Source organism: Bison bison, unplaced genomic scaffold, assembly GCF_000754665.1.
Source record: "Bison bison bison isolate TAMUID 2011002044 unplaced genomic scaffold, Bison_UMD1.0 scf7180017864167, whole genome shotgun sequence".
Taxonomy (NCBI): domain Eukaryota; kingdom Metazoa; phylum Chordata; class Mammalia; order Artiodactyla; family Bovidae; genus Bison; species Bison bison.
Window position 1 is genome coordinate 672,197 of NW_011494739.1, and position 20,498 is coordinate 692,694.

Consider the following 20,498-nt stretch of genomic DNA (forward strand, 5'->3'; position numbering starts at 1 on the left):
TGACGTTTATCCTAGGAATACAAGGATGCTTGAACACTGGAAAAAAAATATATTGACATAATTCACTGTATTACCAAATTAAAAGAAATGAAACTAAAAAAAAAAAAAATAAATAAATAAATAAATAAATAAATAAAAGAAATGAACTATGATTCATTTACTCACACAAATACTTACTGAGTACCTACCTTTTTCCTAGGGGCTGAAGAAACAACATTAACTAAAATTAAAATTCTTCCCTAGTGGACTGCTGCTGCTAAGTCGCTTCAGTCGTGTCAGACTCTGTGCGACCCCATAGATGGCAGCCCACCAGGCTCCCCTGTCCCTCAGATTCTCCAGGCAAGAACACTGGAGTGGGCTGCCATCTCCTCCAATGCATGAAAGTGAAAAGTGAAAGTGAAGTCGCTTAGTCACGTCTGACCCCCAGCGACCCCATGGACTGCGGCTCTCCAGGCTCCTCCATCCATGGGATCCTCCAGGCAAGAGTACTGGAGTGGGGTGCCACTGCCTTCTCCCTAGTGGACTAGTTCCAGTCAAAGGAGACAGAAAATAACAACAATGTATATATAATGTAGTATATCAGACAGTGATAAATACCAAGAAAAAAATCTAAGGCAACAGGGAGTATTAGGAGAGCTATGCAGTGTGAGGAGGTCAGGGTCCAATCTGAGCAGACTGGAAGGAGGTGTGGAAGCAAGCCATGAAGGTGTTTGGGGAGAGAAGCATTTCAGACAGCTGAAGCAAAGGGGCAAAATCCCTGAGACGAACACTGGCAGCACATTTAAGGGTCACCAAGGAAGCCACTGTGTCATCAACCAGAATGAGTGAGAGGGGCCAGAGCAAGAGGAAGAGAGATGGGAGTAAGGCAGGCAGATGGTGAAAGGGCACACTGCAAGCAACTCAAAGGACTTCGGCCTTTACCCTGAGTGAAGGGGGTCTGGGGGGCTGAGCACTGAGGAATGACACAATCTGACACACGACCTTTTGAATAAAATTTCCTGGCTCCAGTGCTAAGGAGGGTGGTAAAAGTGAGGTATGGAGACCAGTTAGGAAGCTACTACAACAATCTAGGAGAAAGATGATGGTGACTTAAACCAGAATGGTGGTGGGGGAATGGTAAGATAGGGTGTATCCTGAAACTTAAGCCAATAGGATTTATCGATGATTAGATGTGCCGTGAAGGAAAAAGAAAGCTCAAAGAGAACGCCAAAGTTTCTACCTAAGCAACTAAAAAGATGGAATTCTCACTAATTGACGTATCCAAGGTAAGGGTGAAACGGGTTTGAGGTGGGAAAATCATGACTGTTCAGTCTGCATCAGGAGATAAGACACCCCTACTCCAACAGCAAGCATCTAAGTGACCACCACCACCACTGCAGAAGACGAGTGAAGCCACAGAACCACAGTGCACTGAAATCTGCCGCCAGCACTTAAAAGCCTGGCTCTCAGAATAGGTCCTCAACAAAAACCATCAGACATCTGAACAAGGCATGTGGAGCAAAAAAAAAGACCGACACTAAAGTATGTAATCGTGGCAATAAGACCTTAAACACTTTCAGAGAAAGGCAGAAGAAAAAAAGAAGAGGGGCACACACACAACGTTAGGGATCAGTATGTCACTAGAGCTCAACAGTAACACTGGACGTTATCACTTTTTTTCTTTTTTGAGAAAACAAAGCTTATACTTTGGAGGTTTTCAAACACTCCATTCCATGAAAAAAAGATCCTGATAAACATTCTGTACCACATATTTCAGTTTTAATACTGACAATTACTATTCTGAATCAATTTAACCGTCTGGCAAAGAGAGCTGCTACCAATCAAATCAGAACAACCTCTTTCTATGTGTTTTCCCACTGCATTTGTCTAACAAACCTACTATGATAGGCACTGAGGATATAACCCAGAACAAAATAAAAGATTCTCTGACCCTAGGGCCTAGTCAGGAGAAAACACACCGAACAATCACCCAAATAATAATAATTACAAACTTACAAGTGAAAAGAAGTTCAGGGCACAACAGGAAAACCCAACTTAGAGAAGGCTCCTCTGAGGGCCTGACAATTAAGTTGAGACCCACTTAGTTGAGCCAGGCAAGAAGTGGAGAGAAGATACTTCCAAATAGAAGACCCTAAAACTGAAAAGAGCTTATGGAATTACAACAACTGAAAGAAGGGCAGTGTGGCTGAGCAAAGTTTGAATTTTTTGGTAAACACCAAGGGAAACTATTCAGTTCAGTTGCTCAGTCGTGTCTGACTCTTTGCGACCCCACGGACCGCAACACGCTAGGGTTCCCTGTCCATCACCAACTCCCGGAACTTGCTCAAATTCATGTCCATTGAGTTGGGATGCCATCCAACCATTTCATCCTCTGGTGTCCCCTTCTCCTACATTCAATCCTTCCCAGCATCAGGGTCTTTTCCAGTGAGTCAATTCTCCCCATCAGGTAGTCAAAGTATTAAGACATCAGTACTTCCAATGAGTATTCAGGACTGATTTCCTTTAGGATGGACTGGTTGGATCTCCTTGCATCCAAGGGACTCAAGAGTCTTCTCCAACACCACAGTTCAAAAGCATCAATTCTTTGGTGCTCAGCTTTCTTTATAGTCCAACTCTCACTTTCATACATGACCACTGGAAAAACCACAGCTTTGACTAGACAGACCTTTGTTGGCAAAGTAACGTCTCTGCTTCTGAATATGCTGTCTAGGTTGGTCATAGCTTTTCTTCCAAGGAGCAAGCGGATCACATGGACTACAACCTAATCAAACAGATCACATGGACCACAGCCTTGTCTAACTCAGTGAAACTATGAGCCATGCAGTGTAGGGCCACCCAAGACAGATGGGTCATAGTGGAGAGTTCTGACAAAACATGGTCCACTGGAGAAGGGAATGGCAAACCACTTCAGTATTCTTGCCTTGAGAACCCCATGAACAGTATAAAAAAAGAAACTATTGCCAGGAGTCAAACAGAAATGTGTTGTGATCAAATGATGTTTTTTAAAATAATCTCTCTAGCTGCTTTACGGATCACACAAGAGGAAACTGGATTCTAAGGAAGCACAAGGGAAAGCAAGTAGACCAGGCAGGAGCTGTTTCAGCAGCTGGCATATGAGGACAACTTAAAGGCGGCAGTGGAAATGCAGACCAAAAAAAACCAATTCTAAAAGAAATGTCAGGAGCTAATTTACTAAAGAAAAGCTGGCATAAAGAGAAGACTAAAATAAAAGGATTACCTGACTGAAAGATGCACACTTCAAAGCCCATCTACTACACGTGAATCAAAGACAACAGCATCTTCCAGAAGAAAATGGACACCTCTGTGACTTCCTATTCATCTCCTGCCTCATGCTGCACAAAGAATTTGAAGCTATTCTTTCAGAACCATGAGAATGCATTGCAAACATTTGAGAACCAACTCATTTGGCAGAATATTCTAACCTGTCCTCCATGTGTTAAATACCAGTCTCAAATAACCCAAAATGTGACTTCATATCATTTACATTAAGTCCCCTACATACGAGCAAGTTCTGTTCTAAGAGTGCATTCCTATATCCAATTTGTACATAAGTCCAACAAAGTTAGCCTAGGTACAACTAACACTAGTAGAATTTAGTACTGTAATAGATTTATAATACTTTTCATACAAATAATACATAAAAAACAAAAAAAAAAAACAATTTTAACTTTACAGTGCCTTGAAAATTATAGTAGCACTGTACAACAGCTGGCACACAGGGGCTGGCATCGAGTGAACAGGCAAAATGAGTTACTGACTGGAAGAGAGAAGGTGGAAGGTGGTAGAGATGAAAGACTCAGCAGTAGGAGATGGAGGGCAAGCTGCAGTTTCATTCATTCACGCCTGACATTGATGGGATGCACATTGCATCTTTGAAAGTTCACAACTTGAAGATTCATACCAAGGAGACTTCAGTTCAGTTCAGTCACTCATTCCTCTCCGACTCTTTGCAACCCCATGAACCGCAGCACGCCAGGCCTCCCTGTCCATCACTAACTTCTGGAGTTTACCCAAACTCATGTCCATTGAGTTCGTGATGCCATCCAACCATCTCATCCTCTCATCCTCGGCCCCTTCTCCTCCTGCCCCCAATCCCTCCCAGCATCAGGGTCATTTCAAATGAATCAGCTCTTCATATGAGGTGGCCAAAGTATTGGAGTTTGAGCTTCAACATCAGTCCTTCCAATGAACACCCAGGACTGATCTCCTTTAGGATGGACTGGTTGGATCTCCTTGCAGTCCATGGGATTCTCAACAGTCTTCTCCAATACCACAGTTCAAAGCATCAATTCTTCGGCACTCAGCTTTCTTTATTGTCCAACTCTCACATCCATATGTGACTACTGGAAAAACCATAGTCTTGACTAGACTGACCTTTGTTGACAAAGTAATGTCTCTGCTTTTGAATATGCTATCTAGGTTGGTCATAATTTTCCTTCCAAGGAATAAGCGTCTTTTAATTTCATGGCTGCAATCACCATCTGCAGTGATTTTGGAGCCCAAAAAAATAAAGTCTGACACTGTTTCCCCATCTGTTTCCCATGAAGTGATGGGACCAGATGCCATGATCTTAGTTTTCTGAATGCTGAGCTTTAAGCCAACTTTTTTACTCTCCTCTTTCACTTTTTATCAAGAGGCTCTTTAGTTCCTCTTCACCTTCTGCCATAAGGGTGGTGTCATCTGCATATCTGAGGTTATTGATATTTCTCCGGCAATCTTGATTCCAGCTTGTGCTTCTTCCAGCCCAGCCTTTCTCATGATGTACTCTGCATAGAAGTTAAATAAGCAGGGTGACAATATACAGCCTTGATGTACTGTACTTAAACTCTCTCAGGCTGTTTCCCCCATTAGTACAGGAATAGGAAAACATATTTGTTTTCAAAAGACCAATGTGAGCAGTATGATGTCTGTCTGGAATATAGTCAGCACTCAAGCATCAGTTTCCATCTTTTCTACCAGATTTAACTAAACTAGAAGAAGAAACTTCCTTAGACTAAACAAGTTCCTCAAACAATCCCAAATAGTCTGATGTGTAGGACTGAGAAGAGATCAAATGTAGTTTTCATACTGGCTGACCAAAAAAGTTTAAGCATTTTTTCACACACAGTCCCAAGGAAGGCTAAAGCCTGGACAAGGTCTTCATTTTCCTACAATGCTGGTGCTTTAAAAATCACCCTTAAAAAAAATTATCATCCTGCCCACCCCTCTGAACTGCACAAAATCATTTCAGTGGTGGTGCTTTCCAAACCTCTGTTCCCTGACCTTTACCATTTACTACTTCATTCTTACACGGCTTGGAACTTCAGGAGGTAGCAGGACAAAAGGCCGCTTGTCATCTTTTAGGCATCAAACCAGAGTCAGACCAGGGCTCCACTGACAAGCAAGTTCTCTTTTCTCCCTGAGCGAGTTGAACCTTCTGTCAGACAATAGAATACCCCAGTTTTCAAAGGTGGATCCAGGCAGCCCTTGAGAATTACTCCAATAAGAAAACTTTTACCAACTGAGGGGTCAAAACCTCCATCAAAACCAAACTATTACTACCATTAACCACAGCAAATGGTACCACTCTACCAAGAGATCTTCTATGCAGTACAGAGTGGAGAAGGTTTACAATAAAACAGTCAGCCTCTAGTAAATTCCAAATGCACCACAAAAGAAAAATATCCAGAGCTGACTTAACTGTTCACACAACGTAGTCTAGATGCTAGAATGTGAGCACAGAAAGGACCTTCACTGAATTCTGACTCCAGGAGGTTTTCAACAGAGCTTCAGGGTCTGGGAAAGATGTCCTGGATGCTTGGGGCATAGGATGGGGATAGTAGAGTCCACCAGAGATGCTTGTTTCTACCAGAGCAGTTTCACAATCATCTATACCATGCAGCTCCGTTTCACGAGAAAAAAGGTTTTACACCTGAAGTTTTTTAAACAACCAACCTATTTCAACTTCTCAGTGTGGGAGACAAAGCAGTGTAAGTGAAGACACTCCATAGGACCTGCGGCACTGTGTGAAACCCAGAGCTCCATTCCAGTCCAGTGCTCTCACTGCCACCATCTACCACTCACTCTGGTACAGAAAAGGACCACCACCATCAGAAATGTTGATGCAATTAATGCAGAGTGCAGAAAAGGAAACCAACTGTCCATAACTAAAGACTGCACTTTTAAGGATGTGAAAAGTCACTTGTGCTTAACAATTATAAGAACTTTCATTAAAGAGAATAAAACTAACATTTTGAGAAATATCAAGGAACTCTTAAGACACTTCAAAAAGATGAAGTAACCAAAGGTCTTAAAACCTGAAGAAAAACTATTTTAAATTGGCATAATGAAAAGTGAAAATCACTCAGTCGTGTCCAACTCTTTGTGACTCCATGGATTAAACAGTCCATGGAATTCTCCAGGCCAGAATACTGGAGTGGGTAGCCTTTCCCTTCTCCAGGGGATCTTCCCAAACCAGGGATCAAACCCAGGTCTCCTGCATTGCAAGCGGATTCTTTACCAGCTGAGCCACCAGGGAAGCCCAAGAATACTGGAGTGGGTAGCCTATCCCTTCTCCAGCGGATCTTCCCAACACAGTAATCAAACTGGGGTCTCCTGCATTGCAGGCGGATTCTTTACCAACTGAACTGTAAGAACTCAAACTCAAAACGTGGATTCTAGTCTCAACTAGGCCATATGCATTTGTCACAAGGATACACGGTCTTGAATAGGATACATGGTCATGCAGGATACATGGTCACTTAAACTGTTAGAAGCTCGATTTTCTGTTTGCAAAATACAAATAAACTAGATGATTCAGAGGCTCTTCCACACTGAAATTCTAGGATTCTACACATTAAAAAATCATATATTTGATAAAGCTAACACAAATTATAAAAGATATCTAAAAACATCATTACCATTTTATATAAAAGAAATTCTTTCTAAGAAAGATGATCAAAGTTCAAAACTCTAAAAAGATCAACATGATATCTAAAACATACCTAAAATATTTAAACTGTAATGTCAGTTTCTGCCTTCAGCAATTGGAGGAAGCAGATTATGGCCATAGCCTGGGAAAGATTTATTTCTAGTGTCAGCAGATTCTTTCACAGATTAATGCAGAACTGCACTAAAGAGGGCAAGAAAAAAACAGGATTCTAAGAAGTCAACTTGCTGAGAAGGAAAAATAACCCAGAATATGTGTATTCTGTAATAAAACATATAAAACAAGACTAGATTACCAGGAGAACTATCTGGCTTAAGATTTTAATGATGCTATCCTCTACTTTTCATTCAGCCACTACTTATTACATATGTATTATTTGCCAGACAGAGGAGATACAGTGAAAACAAGCCCCTGCACTGATATTCTAGTGGAGGGAGGCTAGTGATAACCAAGTAACCAAACAGACAAGGCAGGACTTTGAAACAACCAAAACCCTGTCAACGCTGTGTAACTAGAATCGGTATTTAGAGAAAGCCTCACTGGGAAGATACTCTTGGACTAACAACCAAACGACAAGAAGTTACTCCAGAGTTTTCCGGACAGAGTGGCTAGCAAGTCTAAGAGCCCTAAAGTGGACACAAGTTTGGGGCTTTTGAGAAACTGAGTGAAGGCCAAGGTGGCTGAAGTATAATAACCACGGAGAAGGTATCAGGAGAGCAAATCAGAGAGGTAGGCAAGGACCAGGCAGGATAGTGGTATGATATGATTTGTGTTTTTAAAAGACCACTTTGCTTGATATACACCTATCAAAAATCAAAATGGATTCTGGTACTGCCTTTCAAATGACTCTATAATTTATTGTATCAAAGTCTCCCTGATATTTAATGGTAATGTAAATAGCTCTAGAATTGATGTAATTGTGGAGTTGTACAAGAAAAATTTAATTGTTGTTCTATAAATAACATTGTGAAACTGTAAAACTCACCTCCCTCTCTTCCTCCATTTGCTTTTATTTGCAAACTGTGAATTTTAATGGATGAATATTTCAAGTGCAGACATCTATTTCTTTTACCAGGAAGATTTTTTTAGTGGTTTAAATTTATATATTCTACATATTAAAAAGATTCAGCTAGACTTGAATTAAAGGACCCCTAAGGCTGAGCCCTGCATCACCACGTGAGGTATAATAAGGTGCAAAAAGCCATGACATCTTCACTTGAGCATCATTTCACAATAAAACTTTACAATGTTCAGATGACTGCAGTCATGCCTCACAGTGAGTGCCAGAATGGCCACTCACCAAACCAGATTAACCTCACCAATGACACAGAAGCACCTTGTCACAGAAGCAAAGCTGTTCAGCATGAAACTCTTAAAAATACGGAGCACTACAAAGGTGCTCTCACTGGTTTACAAGGATGGGAAATCCCAAGTGTAAAAGACAATATAAATCCCATCTCTAACCAGGCAATGATGGACACTGATAGCCAACTTCAGAGAAAGCTTAAGGAAAGCAACTCAAATCAAGAATTCAAAGCATGGACAGATTTCATCTGCCCCATCCATCCCTGAGGACTAGCTCTAAGGCCTGATGCAAGCATTTATGTATGAAGTGTCAAATGTACCATCACATTACCTAGAACAAATTTTATCCGAGAAGGAATCCTTTGGCAAGCCCCAGAAGACTCTGGCTTATCAGTAAAGCTTTGGTAATCATAGATAAAGCTACACAAACGTATTTAGAACTGAAAAAAACTCCTATTTTCAACTAAGTAGCAAAATCCCATGCTTTCTGACCTTTATGGTCCTCTAGAAGAGAGTTTCAAGCAGCAGGGAGAAAGAAACCAAACCTTTCTGCATGTGCTTGTCCTCAACAATATGAAAAACACTTAGGCAGGAAAAACACCACAGGATTTCACAGGTGTCACTACACCCTCAAAATGAAAAACAAGTGTATGAGTTAAATAACTTGTGCCTTCCTGTCCCTTATTACAAGCAAGACTTGGAGGAAACTACCCTTAGACAGACACCATACAAAACATCCCATCACTTCCATCTTTCACTGCTGAGTGGCTCTGGGTGACAACCTGGAACAGGAGACATGATGTAGCAGTACAAACGTAAAGGCATCTGGAAATAACCAAGATTTCTACATGCTTATTAGTCCCTGAAAAATGTACTTAATTCTATAAGGTAACCGACCTGGAGTGTTCAAAAATACCAATGCCATGAAAAACAAAATAAGGTAAAGGAACTGTCCCACACTAAAGGAGATCACAGAGATACGATCTCCAACCAAACGGAATGTATGATTCTTGACTGAATGACTGACTTAAAAAATAAGCCATAAAGAATATTTTTAAAACCAGAAAAGATGTGAATATAAACTTATATTACATACTGCTGCTGCTGCTGCTGCTAAGTCACTTCAGTCGTATCCGACTCTGTGCGACCCCATAGACCGCAGCCCACCAGGCTCCTCCGTCCATGGGATTTTCCAGGCAAGAGTACTGGAGTGGGTTGCCATTGCCTTCTCCGATATTACATACTACTATATTACTATATACATATGTATGCGTTTTTCCCCAGAACCATTTAAAAGTGTTAAACTAGTACTGGTATTTCACCACTACGTATCTCAGAATGTATGTCTTAAAAACAAGGACATTATGTTAGATAACTATAGAATCATTATTATAGTCAAGAAAATTAATGATATTACATACTAATGATAGTATAGTTATCTAACATAATGTCCTTGTTCTTAAGAATACATTCTGAGATACGTAGTGGTGAAATACCAGTACTAGTTTAACACTTTTAAATGGTTCTGGGGAAAAACGCATACATATGTATAGAGAGATAAAGCAAATGAAGCAAACTTATAGCAATCAGGAAGAAAGCAAGCTGGCTGCAGTACTCCCATTTTTCTGTAGGTCAGAAATTTTTTCCAAAAAAAAAAAAAAATTTTTTTTGAGATAAGAAAGGGAAAAAATGCACCACCGTGGACTTTAGTCAGCAGGCCTAGGTCCTCAGGTGATCGGGATGGTAATCAGTTGGTTCCGATTTTTGGTATCCTTTCTTATCCATTCCCAAATAACAATAAAGTAAATGTCTGCACAACTTCTCGAAGACAGCGTGGTGACAATGAGGCAACTAGTAAGACTAATCAATGATTCACTCTCAAGAAGCCCAAGGGGGTAGAGGTCGGGGGGAGAAGAAGGTGTGTCCCTATGTACCAAGACAGCAAACATATTAACTAAACAAGCACCAAAGCCATAAAGAAATTACAATCTAGTTTTTCAAATATTATTTATATAAATTATTATCAGGTTACAAGTAGCAGAATTTGCAGGCTACCTTCACTTTCTCTGTTGCATTTTACTTTCTGTTACATTTCCATGTATCACTTTATGATAGGTCAAAATGTTAAGAGACAGCATGGATAATCAACCAAGCTACAAGTCTACCAAAGCCACAGGAATAAGCATCTTTCATTTTGGCTGTGAGTGAGATGCCAGAGGCAGGTCTATTGATAGTTTCATCAAGATTATAAGTAGTATCTACTACCAAATGTCAAAAGCAAAGGATAATAATGAAGTACCAGAATCCAGCCATTATTCACTAATTCATTCATTAAATATGCACTTATTGACAGTCTCTTTGTACATTATCCAAGTGGATAATGAAATGAATAAGACCCACTCTCCACCCTCAAGTATACAGTCTCACTGGGGGAACCAGACAAGCAAACCATGAACTCAAAAATATTAGGGAGGTGATGTACAACTCCAATGAGCAAGCTGCTAGGAAGACGGCAACATAAAGGCACATGCAGGTCAGAGAACGTGCCGAGCACAACAATCAATGCATGAAGGACATGGGCTGCAGACTAACAGAACACCCCCAAGCTCACAGCAAATCCATACAACGGAGTTCACTCAGAAAATTAAGATACTGAACTCAGTTCAAATATTTATTAAGCATGGACTATGCCAAGAATTCTGCCGAGTCAAATTACAAAGACAAATGAAACTCAATTCCTTTCCCTTAGGTGTCCATAGAAATAGGTATTTCTCCTTCTACTTAAAAGAGAAACATTCCATTAACAAGCACATTTGTAATACATACAATTGTAACTATACAAAATTACATATAATTATAATACATAACATATAATAGAAAAATGCCATTAACAAGCAATTAAGATTAAGGAACCTAAAGGACTATCCTTTAAGGGCTACCACTTATTAAGGAGTAACTGTGTCAGGTATGCATACACAACCATAAAGAAGGGTTATATATGTCCCAGATTACAGAGTTAGGTATTGAACTCAGGGCTCTCTCTTTCAAGGCTCAGTTTCTGACATTACATTATGCTGTCTTTTAAAGTCTGAAATATTACAAATAAAAATATAGAAAATAGCACAGACACAGGAACATAAGATACACATGTGTATCTACAGATCAAGATTTATGACCACAGGTTATACAGCTGTTGTTTGTTCAAATCTTCATTTTTAATAAACAAGTCTATCAAAACAAAACTAAAACAGAAAATTTTATGGACTACTGCAGTTTATAACTACATTATGGATGATTAGAAGGATTAGCATCAGATTTTCAGTTTCATCCTTCACCATCAACACGTCTGCTGCTGCCAAGTCGCTTCAGTCGTGTCCGACTCTGCGCGACCGCATAGACGGCAGCCCGCCAGGCTCCCCCGTCCCTGGGATTCTCCAGGCAAGAACACTGGAGTGGGTTGCCATCAACAGGTCAACTATGTCTAAATTAGGAGTCAGCAAACACCACCACCAAGCCAAATCTAGCACACTGTCTGTTTTCATAAATAAAGTTTTATTGAAACGCACCTATGCCCATTCATTTGTGCATTACCTGTGGCTGCTTTCCCGCTTCAACAGTAAAGTTGAATAGTTATGATAGAGACAGTGTGGCCCAAAAAACCTAAAATATTATTATCTGGTCCTTCACAGAAAAAAATCTGCCTACTCCTGGTTTAAATGATACATATCACAAACAGTAGAAAGGCACTTAGCCTGTTCAATTCACTCTACTTAAGCTTTATTGTGAATTCTACCTGATTTCTCTCCGATAGTAATTAGTGTCACTTGGTAAATGCTAATGAGTTTTTGAATTTCCACAAGTATTTTCAAATTTCAGTTATTTTCCATAGAGTAGGTCTTACTCAGCTGTCCGGTAATTTATCCTTCACAACATTATTACAAACAAATTCATAATTAAGCACACTTGCAATTACCCACACATATACTTATCCCGCTACTGCATATAATCTGCAAAGATACAGACAAGGAAAAACATTATAGACACAATAGCTGATATAACTAAATATTTAATAATTCCTAATACCCTGTTCACACTAGATCATCTCTCAATGTGCCATTTCAGAACAACAGCAGCATCCCTTGCCTGCCTATGAGAAATGCAAATTCGTGGGCCTCATTCCAGACCTACCAGGTAATCCTTATAAACACTAAAATTTTAAGAACCACTGCACTAAAGGAGAATTTACATGACTTACCTTGAGTGTAAAAAGGCTGATTCGGCCAGGTAGTTTATAAAATAACCCCTCTCCTCCTCTGGAATTGGAATGTAGCATGGCATTAAGACATGCGAGAGGGGATGTCCCACTGTAAAAACATACAAGGATGGAAAAAGGTCATACAAACCAAGATATCTACTTACTCAAAGATCTCTTACCCTTCAACTCATTCTTAAATCAAGAACAGGAAGAAATATAAAACATCCCATGACAAGAATTCTGTTCTGAAAGTGGCAAAGGAGTAGCACATGAAATTCACATAAATCCACCCAGAGAGCTCTGGGATAACAGGTTACGCGATGTCTCTACTCCACACCTGATGATTCTTAAGTGCCTTTTGACAATATGAACCAAACTCTTAAGAAATTTAGAAACACTGCACATATTTTTCAGGTACACTCAGGAGTTTTGAAAAAAAAAAAATTACCCAATATTTTTATCTACTCAAAATTTTAAAATTAAATTTTAGTGCTAATTAGAAACAAAACCAGGATTCCCTAGCCCCTATCTTTCAACCTGCACATCACGCCCAGAAACTGCCACATACATTTTTAACACAAAGACCAAGCATCAGTGATGCTGTCCCGAGAAAATAAGCATACTTTTTTTTTCCAGTTAAATTATTTTTTAATACACACACAAAAGGAATAGTATGTCATTTGCTTTTTCTCAGTTGGGAAGGCGGAAAGATGCGTTTTATTTTATATCTACCCAGGAGCAATTCTTTAAATTTGAATATAAAAAGTCAAACGAATTTAGTATGCAATAATGCTCAACCATTAAACCAAAAAAAAAGAGACAGCATCTTAAATTGTTTCACTGTCCATGCCACAACAGAAGGTTGCAAAACAATGACAACTCGAGTGAGTTAGAGACTACTTATTTAATCTCAAAAAGCAAAACTGGCAAAAATACAGACAGATGCCCGTTATTAATATTAACTGAGTCTGCCATGGGGTCGCTAAGAGTCGGACACGACTGAGCGACTTCACTTTCACTTTTCACTTTCATGCACTGGAGAAGGAAATGGCAACCCACTCCAGTGTTCTTGCCTGGAGAATCCCAGGGACCGGGGAGCCTGGTGGGCTGCCGTCTATGGGGTCGCACAGAGTTGGACACGACTGAAGTGACTTAGCAGCAGAGTTTGCCACTAGCATGCTAGCACCTTCTTGTCCCTCTCCCCAGCACGATATATAAATATCAATATCTTAAGTAATACCCCTCAGCATTTTTCAAAATTAGAGGCCCTAATTTATGTCACGTTAAAAATAAATTTTGAGTCTAAAAAAGTCATCAAAAAAAACAACTATTACTTATTCGGCTTTGGAACACCCCGGATGCTTAAGAAAAAAAAAATTTCACCAAGGACCAATCTCTGTAAGAAACCTTGTGCAGAATCTGGAGTGTCAAGTGGGTGTACTAACATCTCCGCTACAGGGGAAAGCATGCTGGCAGTCTTTCTTCCAACAGCGTGACTCCTACACACTATCCCTCTGTCTACAAATTATAGAGCTGCTCACTCATCACGAGCCACCATGACCACTTCATAATTCCTGTAAGAGCCAGAAGCAGAAACAAGTTAGGTTCTCGATTCCATCTGTCCCAAAAGGACTAATTTACCTTCTATAGGCATAGTGGTCCAACAGCAGTGCAGACAGCAGCACGACGGGAAATAGCCCATAAAAACAAAAGAAAACAAAAGATGCAGTTACAACACTACACCGTGCATAGGTAGTATTTAAATGAAGCACCAGAACATGATCCAGACAACCCCGACCTTCCCTTCCCACAAAATGTCAGTTTGAGAATGTGTGAACTGACAACTGGAAAGTGAGGATCTTTTGATTCTAAAAGATCAATTTAAGTAGCTAAAGCTTAACCAGCAAAATATATGCGGACTGTTCTGAATCCCAAGAAGGAACTGTGTTGTGCTCTCCTCTCCCACTTAAATTTTGAAAAAAAGGTTGGGGTGAGCAGAGAAAGGATTCAGGACAGTCCCTGGTTTTTATTTGTGCCTGTAATTCTTTTTGTGTTTCCAATTTGTTGCTTCTCTAGGAAAAATATAGGATAAGAAAATCAAGGTCATCGCCAAATTTAGCATGCTCATAGCAGGAATGGCTAGAATCAGTAGGGGAAAAAAAATTAGTGAGTTTTATGATGACTGGATCACCCTTCTCTGAGCCTAAAACAAAGAACTTCAGAGACATGGTACAGAGAGAAGGATAGTTTTAGACATGATGGAGCAGATCAGTCTGTTCCTTCTCTACTACTGAAACCTGCAAAACGGAATACAAGAGAAAATGTGCTGACTCCTTATGCAAAAGAGAAGCTCCACGTTGAAATGTATAGTAGAGCAAGAATGGGGAACCTGCTACACCTCTGACGAAAACCAACGGAATTGGAGCCACTCCCACCCTCCAGCCAGAGGACAAACACGGAGACAGCTCCACACTACCATCAAACACGAGTGTGTGTGTGTGTGTGTGTGTGTGCGCACATATATGCATTTGTGGACTTTCTCATTCACTACCCAACTGCAGGAAGACACATGTTCTCTAAAACCCTCACATTAAGCAACAAGAGCCATACAAACCTCATTTCCTTTAGCCCTTCTGCCTCTATGACCTGCAGAATCTGTTTGGGTGTCATTGGAGCATCTGAATAGTTTTCCAGTACCTGAAGAAATATAAATGTTCTGATTTCAGTGTGCAGTTCCCATTTATATTCATCACTATATAACATGGGCTACAATTCTGCTATGAGGTACCACTGCTGACATCTTAGTTTTTCCACAGTCAAAATTACTTCTGAAACCAAATTACACATGTATCTAACTAGGTGCTGAAAGTGACTGCAATTAGAAGAAATACTCTAATTTTCAATTCTGAAAATACACATCCTTTTAGCATCCATGTTATGGTATGTGGGGCCTTCCCAACTTTTAATTGCCACTTAACCTGATGCTCTTAATACAGCTAAACTAGAGAATACATAGCACTATAAATTGTAAGACAGAACTGCATTCAGGCTTTCCTTCCCAAGTAAGTTTGATTAGTTACAATATTTTTATCTTTCGGGGGGTGGGCGCGGCTTGGCTTGCAGGATTAGTTTCCCAACCAGGGATTGAATCTGGACACTCAGCAGTGAAATGATGGAGCCCTAACCACTGGACCGCCAGAGAAGTCCAGGTACCTGTATTTTTTCAATGATGACTTTTGCCACTGGGTTGTGGAATTCTGGTGTTAATTAGTACAGGACAATTTGCCTTTCAGCAATACAATGCTACGATTCTTTATGACTGGTGCAACCAAAACAAGGAGAAATGGAACATCCCATTTATATTAGTGACATCTATAATTAAGCCCCAGCAACAATGTCTTAGTGAGCAACCAGAGCTCTCTCACTTGAACAAGCTGAGTTGTTTTAGAAATGTTATCCTTTTCAGGGAGGAAAAAAGACAGGCTGTCAGTATCTCTGTACCATCTCTAGCAATGCAGCTGCTGAGGTTACACCAAACCACACCAACATCTTACAGTCATTTAACGGCCCTAACAAAGTACTGCATGGCTGTGTCACAGATAAAATGCAAAGCAAGAAGCCTAACAGGACTGCTGCGAAGGTTCTCTCTGTGGAAGAACACGAGTTCGATGTGATAAAGAAGCCAAGTTTTGGAGAAGCAGGTGCTGATATAAAACCCCTATTTCCTCTGGTCCCATTCTTAATCTCTCTGTTCAGTGTTTATATTCTCCTTGGGTATCATTATCATCTCTCACAGTTTCAACACTACCAAAATACTGAATTAACTCCCAAATCTCGACCTCTTGCCTGGATTTCTCCCTAAGCTTCAGGCCCCAGATATTCAGTTCGGAACTGGACATCCCTCATGATCATCTCCTCTCTTCTGATATTCCTCTCCTTGGTTGGCAGTCTGTCTCATCATCTAATTTGGAAACCAAGGCATCATCCTTCACGCTGACCTGTCCCCCAGTTCTCCCAGCCAGTTTCTTTCCTTTAAAAAAAAAAATTTTTTTTTACTTTATTTATTTGGCTTCACCAAGTCTTAGTAGCAGCACTCTAGATCTTGAGTTGCAGCATGCAAACTCTTAACTGCAGCATGTGTGATCAAGTTCCCTGACCAGGAGCCGAAACTGGGCCACCTGCATTGTGAGTGCGAGGTCTTGGAGCCACTGGACCACCAGGGAAGTACCCCCCACAGCCAGTTTCTGACCCGACTTGACACAACAGCCTCTTCTCTAACATCCCTGCTTTCCTCAAATTCATTCTTACTCCGCTGCCATCCTTCATTCAACAAATACATGAACTACTCTGTGCTAGGAACAGTTTTAGACATTCATCAGTAAAAAAAGACCACAGCTCTGCAGAACTTAACCTGCTATATAGCCTGAGGTCAGTCCAACAAAACAAACAGGCCCTCATCACTTTCCGCATTAAAGTCCTTCGACAGCAACCTATTTCCATACAGTGAAAGCTGAAGCTCCAGAGAGGCCACTGGCCCACTAGAAAAGCATGGGTTTTAAAAGCAAACAGACATGGTTTTAAAAATTCAAATTCTGGTCTTCTAAACCTGGGCAAAGAGTTGTGTGGCAAAGAGTTGGACACAACTTGGCGACTGAACAACAAAAAAACCTGGTCAAGTTACCTACCCGCCCTGAGTCTTAGGTTTCCTCACTTGTGAAGGAAGGATACTGAGGCCTTCTTCTCAGAGTTGTTGCAGAGATAACAGAGTAAGTGCCTACAGTGCCAGACACAAAGGAAGTGTGTGCTGGCCAGACCCTCACAATCTGGTCTCTGCCTGGCTCTCTGATACTCCACAAACTTTGTTCCAGTAACTACGTGCAGCTCTACCCAATTCCCACACTCTCCACCCTGCAGATAAACACACACACACACTCTCCTATTTTTTGTTTCCAGCTCCTGCTTATGTCCTCTGTGAGGAGTCTAACTCCTACTCACCCTTCAAGATTCAGTTCGGAAAGCACCTTCCTCCAGGAAGGCTTCTCTACCCTCTGCCAGATAGTTAAGCATCTTGTTTCAGTGCCCCATAGTTGCACAACACATATAATTCATCTTCCAAAGCAGGACACTTGAGAGTAAAAGGAGGAACAATTCATAATTATGCCTAGACAGTAAGCAGAAATCAGGATGTCTATTACCATTTATACATCTATGCTGGCACTTACCATGCTTGTAATGAAATTCTACCCACCTGTTAGAGAAGGGTTGGACCTTCTCTAACCCAAGAAAAACCATAAGCTCCTCAAGGGCAGACCTTATCCATCTCTTTAATTCCAAGAACCTAACTGCCAAGTTAAGCAGCACTGATGAACAAACCCACAATACAAGCTACTAATGTTCACTGCCACAGATAGGACTTCTTTGATACTAATTGTGAGATGAGCTAGTAAATTTTTTCACAGTATTAAGAAGCATGACTCAAAAATTAGTTAACAATTATTTAAACAGCAGTCAGGAAGAGCCTGAGACTCTTAAGACAGAGGAAACAGAATCTCTATAGGGAAGTTACATCAAAAGATACAGGGTATTCACTTTTATTAAAACTATATGCCTTCAGCTTTTAGTGTAAGAACAATTCAGCAGTGTTCTATCCCCACCCTGTCTTTCTAGAGCATACAAAAAGTATCTCTTCTCCAACTTCAAAGGGGGAAAAAATGTTTGATGTAAGAATGGTCAGTCATGAATCAAAGTGAAAGATAAAGCATGCAATGAAGTTTCTCAAAGCCAGGGAGAATCCATTTAAAGGCATTCAATCTAAAGGGAAATCCACTCAGCTATTTCTCCCAAACAAATTGTTTCTAACAAGCAGGAGAATTTAGACCCACCCAACCACCTAAAGTCTACTCCCTACATCTAGGAAAAACAATACTAGCAAGTGTTAGAAAGAATATCTACTTCTCAACAACATAATTAACAGCTGCAAAAATCAATCTCCTGGGATTTACTACACTACTGAAATAGTCCAGAAGTCTCTTCTTTCCTACCAGTATAGCTTAAAAACGGTTCCTGGTATCATTTTAACCACCAAACTGAGCAAGGTCGGGAGCAATATGTAACCGCCCCCAAGCGAGTGCATCTTGATTGCCACAGCAAGCACTCCAAATTCACCTGTCCAAAGAGTACTTAGAACTAATCTACCCTCCTACCATTACAGCTCACTCTTCTCTCTATCCAGTGTAAGCACTCACAAACTCTCCAGCACGTGGTTTGTTAAAGCAAATTTTTTTTTTCCAAATGAGCAGAGAAATCTTAAGAGCTCCCCCTCACCCACCAACTGGTCCATCCAAAGGGACAGAAAATCCTAAACAAAAAACAATAAAAGATATATAAAACTACACACCATATTCCCACAAGTCATCTTGCAAGAGTTTTAGAGCATAAGTAATTCCCAGTAGGAAATACTATTTTTTAACGAAGAATCATAAAAGAAAAAGAACTTACTGGGGACAAACTGGCATGAACTGAGCCAATGATAAAACAGAAATAGCAACCTGGAACTGGACCGTAGATCACAGTAAACTCAAGACTATAAAGAGGCATAATAGTGGACCCCTGAATTCCCAGAGTCCTTCAACTAGGAAGAGCCAACGGAGCTTTAAGACAGGCAGATTTTAGAATTCTGTCAGGACATAAATAACACAGGATTTAAAGGTACTTTCACCTACCTCTAACAAGTAAAAACTCTGGCAAGCAAATTTCCTTTTGGTGCCCAGAGTCATAAACACCTGCAGAACAGAAACTCAGAGGAGAATTTCAATGAACAGCCAGCCTCAACCTCCAGGAGAAAGCGAGCACGTCCCACTACTCTCCTCTAGGCCTAAATCTGTTTCCGGGTGAAGCAATGCTGGAGAAATCCTCAAACTTCGAAGAGATCCTGAAAGCTAACCAAAGGTTCCAAATTTGACTGCATCTGAAAAACATACTTAAGTACTTCAAAATATGCCAAACCCAAACAAAGTAACTGAAGCACAAAACTTCAACATACAAACTAATTGCTACTTCCATTTCTTTGGCAAAAAAGGTCTGAGAAAGACGATCAGGTACACCAGTGAAATTTCTCCTACACACCAAACAGCATTCCCTCTTTTAAGTCAATAACTGAGTTTTAAGGCTCCAAGAAAGGAGAGTGTACCACAGATTTGTAAAAACCTCCAACACATATTCATCTTTTTTGCTCAACACCTCTGAGGCAGGAACCTCACTTCCCAATAAAATTAAAGATTAGAAGGCTGAGCTTCATTCATCATTAAAAGTGAATTACAGCAATTACATATAAACTACAGGGTGTCAAGACACAAGGATGCTATCTACACTATAACCCTGCTTTGTGACAGTTCTAAGAAGTGACATCTCTGAGACAAGTTTAACCTGTTACTACTGTCACCAGCAAGATTTTATAAGAACATGTCTCGAAGTGTCTTCACTTTTTGGGTGCAAATCCAGAGGAATATATTTCACTTGCAAGTCCTCTGACATTTTGGGACAACAGAAGATTCACAACAACCGCATTACCAGGCAGCTTCAAATACTCAAATTACTCTCTCCTTTGCTAAATCCTCAGTGAGCAGTATCTTCAAACAGAGACACCTGGTCTTTGTCCAACACTTCATGTATACATGCAAGAGGACACTAAAGAATAGAGAACACACACAAACATTCTTTACAAAGTGTAGTTAGCTGTCTGCAGACTGCCTATCTTCGAGCTAGCTTGTGGACTCGGGTCAGCAGATCTCAAAGTGTGGTCCGTGGGTCACCTGCATTACAACCAACTTGAGAAGCTGGTCAAAATGAAGATACTCAGGTTCTACTCCAGAATTTCATCAGACTCAGTAGGTCTTTAAGTAGGGCCCTAGGATGAACATTCTTAACAACCCCCCCAGGTGCCCCCACAGGACACTAAAGTTTGAGAACCAAGGCTCAGGGTTCAGGCTG

The 20,498-nt window shown here is 40.4% G+C and overlaps 1 protein-coding gene across 4 annotated transcripts in view; it reads right to left on the reverse strand.

Moving 5' to 3' along the window:
• Nucleotides 1-20,445, reverse strand: part of ASXL1 (additional sex combs like transcriptional regulator 1) — a 61,510-nt gene extending 41,065 nt beyond the window's left edge. For 2 of the 4 annotated variants that reach the window (XM_010841722.1, XM_010841718.1), the window contains exons 1-3: nucleotides 15,124-20,445; nucleotides 14,151-14,153; nucleotides 12,510-12,618 (exon numbers count right to left, since the gene is read on the reverse strand). In XM_010841722.1, coding sequence (XP_010840024.1) covers nucleotides 12,510-12,618; nucleotides 14,151-14,153; nucleotides 15,124-15,272 — 261 coding nt within the window. In that variant the 5' untranslated portion in view covers nucleotides 15,273-20,445. The other 2 variants (XM_010841720.1, XM_010841721.1) reach the window with 2 other exon arrangements.
• Nucleotides 20,446-20,498: the final 53 nt, after the last annotated feature.